General features: G+C 38.3%; 1 protein-coding gene across 10 annotated transcripts in view; it reads right to left on the bottom strand.

Moving 5' to 3' along the window:
- Positions 1-10,018: 10,018 nt before the first annotated feature.
- The window catches only part of Robo1 (roundabout guidance receptor 1), a 1,018,630-nt gene continuing 1,016,508 nt past the window's right edge, over positions 10,019-12,140 (bottom strand). For 6 of the 10 annotated variants that reach the window (XM_031364239.1, XM_031364236.1, XM_031364243.1 and 3 more), the window contains one exon: positions 10,019-11,741. In XM_031364239.1, the coding sequence (XP_031220099.1) occupies positions 11,727-11,741 (15 nt within the window). In that variant the 3' untranslated portion in view covers positions 10,019-11,726. The remainder of the gene's footprint in view (positions 11,742-12,140) is intronic. The other 4 variants (XM_031364242.1, XM_031364241.1, XM_031364245.1 and 1 more) reach the window with 1 other exon arrangement.

The raw sequence follows: 12,140 nt of genomic DNA, 5'->3' as shown, positions 1-12,140 counted from the left end.
AAGCAGAAAGCTGAGCTGTGCTTAACCAACATGTACCAGACCTTTTTAGGTGGTTAGCCTTCTTACAATTCAGCAACTGGGTTCAAATGCCAAGCTTCTGCAAAGTGAACAAGCAAAGAAATAGGAGGCAATTGCACTCATTTGAAAGCTTCCCAAATTAATAGCATCTCTTTATTAGTCCAACAGTCGTATCTGTGATGGTTTGTATATGCTTGGCCCACGGATTGGCACTATTAGGAGGTGTGGCCTGGTTGGAGTAGGTGTGTCACTGTGGGTGTGGGTTTTAAGATCCTAGTCCTGGGTGCCTGGAAGAGAGTCTTCTACTAGAAGCCTTCAGATGAAGAGGAAGAACTCTCTCCTCTGCCTGCACCATGCCTGCCTAGATGCTGCCATGCTCCCACCTTGATGATAATGGACTGAACTTCTGAACATGTAAGCCAGCCCCAGAATCTTTATAGTCATTATAAATCTGTATGCCAAAATCATTACAGTCATTATAGAATTTCTATATTAACCATACACTGAGGTTAAATGTAGGATGGAAACTAATTCTAAAAGTACTAAAAATATGTATAAGAATTTGTGTGTATCTTATTGTTTGCTTGGTACTTTCTCAGCATCTGTTCTCTTTAACAAATAGTACCTATACTTCAGGATTTACAGATCGGCACTTTAGTAGAGGATCCCACATGTCTTATGGTAAAAGTTTAAGCCAACAGTGTATTATATTTCTCTAGACAGAATTAGTCCTGGAAAGAACATGGAGGACCTTTGGATCATGGACTGAGGAGAACTTCTCTTACTTTTGACTCTTGTCATCTGTATGCTAGCGTCTTGATGTTCTGCCATTGGCATTGGCCAGTTATTTGAGAAAAGAGTATCAGGAGTGAATTAGAGTAGAGATTTACATCCAAGGGGCGTCACGGTCTTGATGACACCATGTCTGCCCAGAACCCTGTTAGGATATATTTTGCTTTTGTTGCTTCACGGCTCCACACATTTCTTCTTTAAGGGGGTTTATTTTATTTTTAATGAAGAAGACATGAATGTGTCTGAGTGTACATGTGAGTGCAGGGGTTCACAGAGTCCAGTAGAAAGGTCTGATACCCTGGAGTTGGAGTCACAGGTAGGTGTGAACCACTTGATATGGGTGTTGGGAACTGAACCTGGGCCCTCTGTTAGAGCAGCATGCAGTCTGAACCCTCTTACCCTCTGAGCCATCTCGCCAGCCCGCTTCATGTACTTGTTTATTGCCAGGAAACACTGAACATAAAGTTGGGTGTTTTGTGTTTAAAACTTTTCCTTTGAAGTATCACTATGAGGGCTATTCTTGGTTGTCAACTTGACTACATCTGCAATGAACTAAAATATAAGTGGCTGGTATGGCCTTGAGGGATTTTCTTAATTAAACCATTTGAAGTAGGAAGACCTAATTTTCATCTGGATCTTTTGAGGTGGGAAGACCTACCTTACATCTGGGCCACACCTTCTAAAGGACATGGAAGAAGGAAGCTCTTTGCTTGCTTGCCCTCTCTCTTGAGTGCAGGTTCATTCTTTCCCTGGCATTAGAACTTAGCTCTTCTGGATTATGGCATATGATGGCATCCAGCTTTATGGACTGAACAACTACTGGATTCTTGGGCTTTCCATTGGTAGACAGTCATTGCTGAAGTACAGCCTGTAAGCCAGACTAATACAATACAGTCTGACTGTTCTGTTCAACCTTGTTCTTTTAGAGGTCTCTTACTAATAAGAACTGAGATCGTCTAAATAAAAGAATTAAATATAACACATTTTAATTCAAACTCAGATGGACATAGTTTCATTTTTTTTAAGTTTATGATAAAGTCTGATCAATAAGAGCAATGACTAACCCAAGACATGCTTCTCAAATGTTCTTAATAAATATTGTCTTGGTTCATTTATATGTACTTTAATTTTTAAGTGTAACATAGCTGTTTTTTAAGTAAAGGGGAACAAATTTATAAGAATCTGAAACTTCCCATGTTATAAATGAATCGATGACTTCCTTTTCTGCCTTCATGATTCAGGCAAAACAAATCCTATGTTGCTAATCAGTTTTCAAATGCCTGCTTTTACTATGTGAATACCTCTCTCTCTCCATTGTGCCTATTCCCCCAGTGCACAATGAACACTTTTAGAGATGTTCTTCCCCAGTCCATAGACTGCTCCCTAGAGTGCTGAATCACTGAATGGATGCCCAGATGGAAATCAGAGTAAAGAGAATGAGTAAAATTTAATGAGTAATTTAATCAAGCTCTCCTGATTGTGTAGTATTTGTTAGGATGGTCTGGTAAACATATTTTTGGCATCATATTATATAGTAGAATAAGAAATAGAGTTTATTCAAAATGATTGTTTAATTATGCATACTTGAAACATGTGAGACCTAATTAACAACTGTTGATATTAAATCATCCAGATAAAATACGTGATGCTGAATGTGTGCTAATCGTATGCAGAGTCTAACACTATTAGTTTAAGAAATGTATTAATTTTTTTGCTTATGATTTATTTCCTCCCTCAAAGATTGCGAGGACTCAGTTGGTAAAATATAATTATAAATGTCTTACCTTATTTTTAAAAGACAGGTATTAAAAGAAAAAAGGTTAGATGTTCTCTAAAATATTTTTCTTCACCGAGAGGCACTCCTAGGACCAACAGCCTTGCTGGGGAAAGAAGAACAATTCTACTATGTGAGGCCATGGTCAACTTCAAGATCACTCAACACACTCTTGGCAGCAGTGCTGGAGCAGACCATTTGGCCCAGTACTCATAGACATGGGGATCTCGATGAGTTTCAGTCCAACCTGAGCTACATTTGGAGTTTCAAAGCCAGCCAGTCTCTGCTTCAAACAAACAAACAAACAAACAAACAAAGGAATGGATGATAAGAAAATAAAGATTAAATGACAGCTGGTCTATGGGAGTGAAATTAATTTTAAGTCAACACTGTAGATGTACCATGTGGAGAAAAGCACAGCTCTGATATTTAAGAATTGGCATTTATAATTTCTTATTTGGGAAAGTGGTCTTTTGATGTTAAACAGCATTTAAAAAGTGTAAGTTTATGTAAAATTGAGAGATGACATACTTTCAAATGGTTGCCCACAGCACCTTTTGAATTGTCTTTTCTCCCACTCTGAACAGAAAGCCTCCTCTCTTTCACAATTTGATTTCAAGTAATTGAAGAATGGAAGTTGGGCATTGTTTTAATGTTTATTAACTTGCTTCTTATCCCCAAGGGGCAGCTTTAATTTCAACAAAGAGCACTCCATTTGAATTAGGATTCACATTTGTACTCCATTTAAATCTCTCCACTGCTAATTTCAGCAAATTTCAAATATGGCTCCCCTATTTGTCAAGAGCGATTGAGACTATATATTCCTTCCCAATTTTGGCCCAAATTCAATAAGATTATATATGCAATCACATTAGGCCCATAACGAATGACTCATTTTTTTCAGTAATTTATTTATTCACAATTCAATTCTTGTGGTATTCCCCCAAGGTAGCTATTCCAAAACAGCCTTTATTCTCCTTGTCTGTACTGAACTCTTACATCCTTTTGCATTATTACATTGAAAAGAAAAACTTACACAAAAAATCCATTAAGTTCATTAACCCTTTATTGCCTTCCTACCCAAACCACATACACAATCTCCTACAGACAGAAAAGGGCATTTTTGAGAGATTTAAAAGACGATTTATGAATAACTGCCATGTTGTGACCAACAAGCACAAGGTATGAGGATAAAAATATTTATCAGACAAAAATTTATATAGAAATTATATTAAAGAATACATACTATAGAAAGAAATACAGTAGGTGAATTTCAGAGAGAATATATGAACTGAATGGGTAACATTAAGGAATATATTCATAATATATAATATATTCATATACATATATGAATACCATAATGATTAGTTTTTTCAAAGGCTATGAATTTGATGGAGAGTGGGAGGGGACTATCAGAGGGTTTGGAGGGAAGGAAGGAAAGGGAGAAATATAGTTGAATTATAATCTCAAATATTAAAATAAAAAAGAAATGTTAGATACTTTTATTGTCTCCAGGGTCAGTTGTTGGACGGTTCCATTTTTCCATTTAAATAGATAAGATGTGAGCAATTCGTTTTCTTGTTAGGTAGCAAACTTTCTAAGAGCATCTCTTCTTACTGAGACTAGCCATTTGGTGTGAGGCCTTAGTGTTAGGCTTTATGTTTTGCTACAGGGTACTGCAAGTCGCTGGGCATGGGGTCAAACTGGCTGGGTCTCATCATTAGAGAATGAGCATGGGGTTCTATTCCTTTCTGGCTTCAAACTTTTAGCCTTTTCGTCTCTCTCATAACCTCTCTAAAGAACAGGTAGATAACATGGTGAATATAGATTATCTAAATTACTGAATTATGGAAAAGATAAGGTATAGTAGTTAAGCTAGATTCATTTAAAACTCAGGTTTTATTGGGCTGACTTTAAACTATGATTCTTCTCTTTTAGTTGTTACAGGTTGGCAGCCTGGACAAATACTTCTGCAGTCCCATTTATAGTAACAATCTAATCCAGTGGTTAAACCTGTGGGTCACCACCCCTTTCATAGTGATCCCCTAAGACCATCACCAACCATAGATGTTTACATTACCATTCATAACAGCACAATTACAGATATGAAATAGCAATGAAAGTAATTTTATGGTTGGAATCAGCACAACATTAGGAATTGTATTAACAAGTTGTAGCATTAGGAAGGTTGAGAACCACTGCTGGAAACTACCCAAAATTAGGACTGGGCTGTCAACACGATTCTGGAAGCACAAATCAGTTATTTGGTATGAAATGTGACTCAGTGTGATCCCCTAGCAAAGCCACTATCTTGGAACCAGGAGCCAATTACAGGGTTCCAGCAAGGCTCCTAAGGGCCACATTCCCTCATTCATTTCTTCCCCCACCCCTTCTTTCTCTTTTTTCTTCCAGGGCTGAAGACAGAAACCAGGGCCTCGTGCACACTAGGCAAAGTTTTAACTTTGAGGTACATCCCATGTCTTGGCTTTTGAGATAGTCATGCCATGATAGCTTAGGATGGCCTTACTATGTGGCCTGTGCTGGTTCTAAACTGTCTTCCTGCCTGTCTCTTAGACGCTGGGATTATAGTGTGCAACATCATGCCAGACCTCAAGCAGCCCTTAATTTAGAATTCTGAAGCTCCCAGACATTAGCCTCGGGTTTATGGGCTGACATCAGGGTCTCTAACTAGGTTTGAATTCAGTTCTGCTGTCACTGTCCCCTTAGGCTAGTGTCAGGCACCAGGGCAGGTTCACATTGTAAGGAAGCTAGCCGAAACTGCTGGAAGCCCTGAAGTGAAGGACAGAGAAAACAGTTACAGAAGTCAAGCTGGGAACAGACATTGTTCCTTTAGCTGACATTTCCAAAGAGTTGTTTTTCCAAAGCTGCGAATCTTATAGCTTTATGTGATGAGGAATTTCTGGATGTTCCAAGATTAACCTATATATGGAACTCCTGAACTCTCAAAAATGAAACTTTTTATTTCCTATAAAAATTTGCCACAGGTGTTGGTAAGAAAGCTCAGTGGCTAAGAGCACATTCTACATTTACAGAAGACATGTGCCCACAATGGGCAGCTCCCAACTGCTTTTAACACCAGCTCCAGGGCAGCTGATGCTGTCTACTGTACTCCACAACACCTGTGGTGTGTGCACACATACACACACTTAAAATTAAAGTTATCTGTTCAAATGTGCCATACAAAGAGTAACTTAGTAAACAGTAAAAATGGACTTCTCATAGGTTAGACGTTTAGGAGTAAGGTGCCAACGTGACTGGGTTTTTGTAAAAGGCCTTTACTGGGTCACAAACCATTGACACCTCATGGTACCATGTCAGGATGATGAAGAGAGAGGTTTTGCTGTTTGTTTCCAATCTGAGGGGTCCACGTCTGTGAGCTTATTACTCTAAGGCTGAATCCCCTACCACCACCACAGTATCGACTAATATTTTAATGTGAAATTGAAAGGAGAAAGTTTCCATCCATGACAGTAGACAAATCTAAGTAAGAATTGGGAGCCCAGTAAGGCAAGAGATTTGTCTAAGTATTTTGCCAAAGTTACAATTTATGTTAGAGCTTTAATTTCCATGATGCTGTGACAATGCTTCAGGGATAGACTTGTAGAGCAAATGATTTGTTTGTGCCAGTCTCAATTTAATTTGAATTTTATACTGTTCTGAGGGCTTTGGTAACTTGTTATGCCTAATACGCAGTGTGTGTGTGTGTGTGTGTGTGTGTGTGTGTGTGTGTGTGTGTGTAGGTTTTAAAAAGAACTTTACTGTAGATAATTCTGTTTTAGGCATCTTGCAGCTTTGTTAGAAAGTGCCCAACTGCAGTGATTCTAAGAGTAACCTTCCTTGCTGTTCCTATACCTTCTGAGTTATGTCCATGATGACCCTCTTCTAAAAATGTGTAGAGTGTTAAGATAATTAAAAATTAAGACATATACTGTTGAAAATAATTTGTAAGAGCTAACCCAGTGTGAAAATAAATTATGTGCGACTAATTTCAGATGTGGATGTTCCTAAATTTTATTTTAAAAAGAAAAGAGTAAATGGATGATTGCTTGATATTTTTGAATACCACATTCAAATACTTTCAATAATCTCACTGGCAGTGGGTAGGTGCTATCACGTCTTCTGAAGTCCCATCTCCTTTTGGCACTTTCTTCCCATGTGTTCTGACCAGACATCACTCAGGAGCTGACTATCTGGCAGTGCCCTTTGCCTACATCAATGAGGCATGAGAGCAGTGTTCAGACTCATCTCCTTCAGAAGATTCTGCAAGCTTCAAGGAAGAGCAAGGGAGCTTCCCTAGGGGGACATGCTTGCCCACTTCCAAGGACTTATATTGACCTTTCTCCTACTCTCTGCGATTAAGTCCCAAATAAACCCCTTATGTCTAACTCTGTCTCAGGCTCTGTGGGGGAAACACCGATCAAAACCAGTCACCTTTTGACCCTTCCCTGATTCTCTTGGATAAGTGTAAATTCTTCAAGTATCTCTCTGTGTAACAATTTACAAATATCTAAGGTGTGAGACTTGTATACTTTTAAGGTTAGTGATCGCTTAGCCAAAGGAAAACCACAGGGGTTAGGATTCCCTGACTTAGTATAGACATTAATACCACCCTTGGACAGTTTCCTAGAAAGGCAACTACTAATTTGGAAATCATATGTAATTTCCTTATGCAGGGGCCCTTTAACTGCTCCACATTCTTAATGCTTCTTTTATCAAGGAGGCAAGTAACAGTATGCTTACTATCTCCTGTATGAGGCATCTTGAACTAGAAGCAGGGAAAACTGCCCCATAATGGGTACTGAAAGCGATGGCTATGCACTGAGAACTGTAAGGTTCATTCAAGCCTCAGATATATTACAACAAAACTGACATTTATTTTGTGGGGTAGGAGTTCTCAAACTCTTTTTAGATTATTAGTCTTCCTTCTTTGAAGCGCAAGAGTCTTCTATTCACTTTTACCCACACCCATCTCTCAGAGGGCAACTGGTTCTGGACCACAGACAAACCTCCAAATCTTAGGTTTCTCCAGATCCCAAACATGGCATGGAAGAGCCAATGAACTCTCATCCTCACACCCCTCTACTTCAGTGTAATCACACATATCAGGGAGGTTCAATGGGGATGGGGGCAGTGAGAATGGAGATTAAGACTTGACAAATAAAAATATAAAAAAACAAAATGAAACCAGGTGGCGGTGGCACATGCCTTTAATCCCAGTGCTTGGGAGGCAGAGGCAGGTGGATCTCTCTGAGTTCAAGGCTACCATGGTCTAGAGTAAATTAGTTTCAGGGCAGCTAGGACTACTCAGAGAGACCCAGTCTCAAAAAAACCCAAACCAAACCAACCAACTAACCAACCAACCAACCAAAACCACAAAGAGCTGGCAAGTGCAGACCACTGATAAATTTAACAACAATGATGCTCAAGACCTCTGCATCTTGATACCCCCAAGCTTTCCTTGCATAGAGCCAGCCTTTGGCATTTGGATGATATCCTGTGGAAAATGAAAGAAAAACAAATCCACAGCACATCTGAAATTTTCAAGAAAGCCAGAGATGACCCTACTCACCTTGGACCATCATTCAGAGAGACAAAGCCTTTTTGGAAGGAAGGGAGAGGCTCACAATTATGTTTATGATGATGACAAGATTCACGGGGTCTTTCACTAAGGATGTATACACAGAAAACAATGGCTGGGGATAAGACACTGGGGCAGCTGCTAATGATGTATAGGCAATTCAGGGGAATGCAGTTTTTTTTGCATCATCGTCCACAGTGGGTTGGACTTTTTGGTGATGTACCTGGATTTGAGTCACACAAACTTGCATAAGTAACCTCCTCCTTCCCCCAAAATGTTTCAGTTGACTAAACAGGGCTTGGTTGGTGTCACTTCATTCATCTGTTGTGATGTCTGTGGTACATGGATGAATAGATGTTTGCTCACATCTGTCCAGGAAAAGTCCCATACAGACCAAGATTGCTTTTTTGTTTTTTTTTTGTTTGTTTGTTTGTTTTTTGCTACAACGTACAACAGTAGCCCCCAATAGACACTAAATCCTTTTATTGAGAACTCAAGTGACATGTTTGTATTACCGACTGTGCGAAGAAGAAAATACCAGAAATACAATGCCAGCAATTCATTTACTACCCTTGCATCCAAAAGCAAAGACATGGACAAGAACACCAAGCATTTATTCCACAATGGAGTAACTTCACAGTGAGTTTTACTTACCAGAGATGGAAGGACCCTCGTCCTTACACCACACTTATGCTTTTACTCTCATGCAAATGTTTAGGAACAAATCAGGGATGAAAAAAATTGGAGATTGCATGTGTAGTGAATTTCAGTCCATAAAGATAACAATATCTTATACCACTGTGGAGATTAGAGTCCATGTAGGTTACATCAACTCACTGAATCATGACAATCGCTCCGTGAGGTAGGTATTAGTGATTTTAGGGGTGAAGTACCTGAGGCGTAGAGGCTAAGTAACATGTCCAAGGAAACACAGCCATGACAAAACTAGGATCCGGTTTTGTCCCGGCCCTCTGATGTACAGACTTTGTGTGTGAACTGCAGCATGTAATACAAAAAAGAGACAGTAGCTTATTAGGAGTTCACCCCACCTAGAAAGAGAAAAATCAGTCCATTACATATGTTCCCCCCCACCCCAAGTGACTTGTTTTCTAAAAATAGCTTAGAAACTAGCTCCTCGACATCTGGGTCTGTTTATGTATCAAGTGGATGTTGACAATTACATAATTTTTATAAAATTCCAAATTAAGCCTTTCATTGTCCCATTTTTCTTCTTCAGCTTTTCAAATTTGGGTAAACACAAAAATTTAGGTAAGAGGAAAAAAATATATCACAGGGCGGGTGTTGGGGGGTCTAAACTCCAGAATATTCTGTTGATCTTGACATTTCCAAGACATGTGGTACCCATCTCATCCATCCAAGTGGAATTCTGCAATATGGTGATTTAATTGATCATAATGTGCAACCTGGTATATAAGTGCTAGTCCAAATTTTCTCTGACAAGCAATGGGATTTATAAGCTTTCTTACAGAACATAGGTGATTCAAACTTGACAAATGAGGTTTATTGTAGTTTCATCCTGATTATTTTAGAAACAGGCTAACTGAAATTCAGATACACATACAGAAACAAACACAGCACACCTTTCAGAGTTGGTCTCTGATCACACAGCTAACTTCAACTCGAGAATCAGCTCCCACTTACTTCACTCAATTGAAACGAGAAGTTTTGCTCAGTAGTAGAACCTGGATGCTCACTTAGAAAATGGAGAACTGCTTCTTTTTCATAATGTAGTGGTGAAATGTTAAGACAAAACGACTGTGTGAATGGAATAAATCTGATAATCATACAATGAAAAAAATCAACACAAGGAAGGATGATGTATTTGAGAACATTTTTAATAAATAATATGACAAAATTACTTTTTTGATTATTGAATTTTCAGTATGCAAAAGTATGGCTAAAAATAAGAGGTTTCTTACATGAACATAATGAAAACATTAATCACGTGGATTGTTCCCTTAAAACTGCACATCCTTTCTATGGGACAAGGGGCTTCTTCAAATTATCTAAATGAATACACTTAGTTTTTGGTGAATACCAGCCTTTTGTATTTATTTATTTATTTATTTATTTATTTATTTATTTATGGTTCAATTTTGTTTGGCTTTGTGGGGGTCAAGCCTGATACCTATGCATGACTAAAGGTTCATTTTGTTTTCTTCAAATAGCACCAATTATAAAGTCAATGAAATTCTTAAAATGTCAAAAAAAAATCATAGAAATCTACAGTCACAGAGCATCACTTGGCAATCCAAGTTGGAATGCCTCTCATGAGCGTCTAAGAAAATCTTATAAGATTCAACATTGGCCACGAAAAACTTAGAACAACTTTTTTTTCTTTAAGTCCAGGAAAAATTGGAACCATTTGGTTCACAGCCCATGATAAAGTCGGTACATGACCTCACCAGCTGTCACCATTCAAATATTGCAAACGCAAACACAGAGCATTAACAAAACAGGCTAAAAACACTTCTCAACAGCTTCTGCAATAAGACAAAAAGGTTAATAGTTACAATGGTTTACAAATAAAGTTTAGTGATTGTGCTTTTAAAACCAAAAAAAAAAAAAAAAGATTAAAAACAGTGCATTACAAAAAACAAACAAAAAAAATATCAAACGAACCTCCTTAAGTGGCACTTCTGAAAGGTGAACTGACACTACCAGAAGAAATTTAGGCCAGTTAAGATAGGGATGTCCTTACTCAATTGGTCATTAAAAACATCCATTTGCTTGTAATATGCATTTGTAGTTGCTTTTTGATTGAAAAATAGAACAAGATTTTTGCTAGGTTAACTTCTCACAATGACTAGACAATCAGAAGTCCAACTGGCTCAGCCCTACTTATCCAAAAGTACATTTCCAAGAATATATTTCAATGGTTGAAATAAAGACAAAATAAAGTACCACCAGGAGTTGCAAAGAGTATATATTTACAATGCTTCTACCCCATTCAAATTAAACTGTAGCTCCATATGGGATAGATTTTTAGTTTATCCCAGCAAAAGGTGGTATGAAAGGCTGATTCTAAAATCATGTAAAATGAAGTATGCTTTAATTGGCATTAGCAGTTGGTCATAGAACGATTATATTTTGAGAGCCCTTGGCATGAGGTTGAGTCATCACCTTTGTATCTTTGATCAATATTTTGCTATCAATTAGCTTGATATATAAGCAGTGCAATGCTATATCTCAGGGGCAAATCGCAAAGAGAATTGGTCTGTTCTTCCTTGCTGGCTGATGGCTGAAGCAAGCATTCAAGACACTTCCAGTGTTGGAAGTCAAGTAGACAGGCTGCAACAGCATCGCGGCAGGGGGAGGTTCACTAAAGGTTAGGCAATCAATCAGCAACACTAAAAACCCAAGAAACTTTTAAAAACTGTTATCCCAATAGGAGGAATAAAAACGACAATTTGTCCATTCTGATTGCACTGAACAATTTCGTCTGGTATTGTGTGTCATCAGACTCGAGGCCTCTTGAGTGATGGTTTTTCACATTAGCATCGTAAGCCTCTCTGGTTGTCTTCAGCTTTCAGTTTCCTATAAGAGATGAAGTTGTTGTTCAATATGAAACCAAATCCAAAGATAACTGTCTTACGTTTACTTATGGTCATTGACTTTGAATGTTTTCTTCATTCATTGCTTGGCACTGGTGTTCATCACCACTAATTCATTTCTCAACTTCAGTTGGTCTTTATAGCAACTCAAACATCCTCAATGAGGTACCAAACTCTTCTGGACTAGACCTGGACATCACAGGTAGGAGCACTGGGCCTTGTGGAAAGGAGAAGTGCTCTAACTTCTCACTTCTCCTAGGCACCATCTCACCATTTAAACTCTACATCTCATTTATAAATGCTGGATTGAATGGCAAGAATCTTCCAGTCAACCCCCGCCAAAGTCATTCTATTTAAAAGGCCAAAAATTAACTTGAAAAAC

Source organism: Mastomys coucha, unplaced genomic scaffold (assembly GCF_008632895.1).
Source record: "Mastomys coucha isolate ucsf_1 unplaced genomic scaffold, UCSF_Mcou_1 pScaffold12, whole genome shotgun sequence".
Taxonomy (NCBI): domain Eukaryota; kingdom Metazoa; phylum Chordata; class Mammalia; order Rodentia; family Muridae; genus Mastomys; species Mastomys coucha.
The sequence above is the reverse complement of the archived record's forward strand: the minus strand, read 5'-3'. Positions and strand labels throughout refer to the sequence as shown.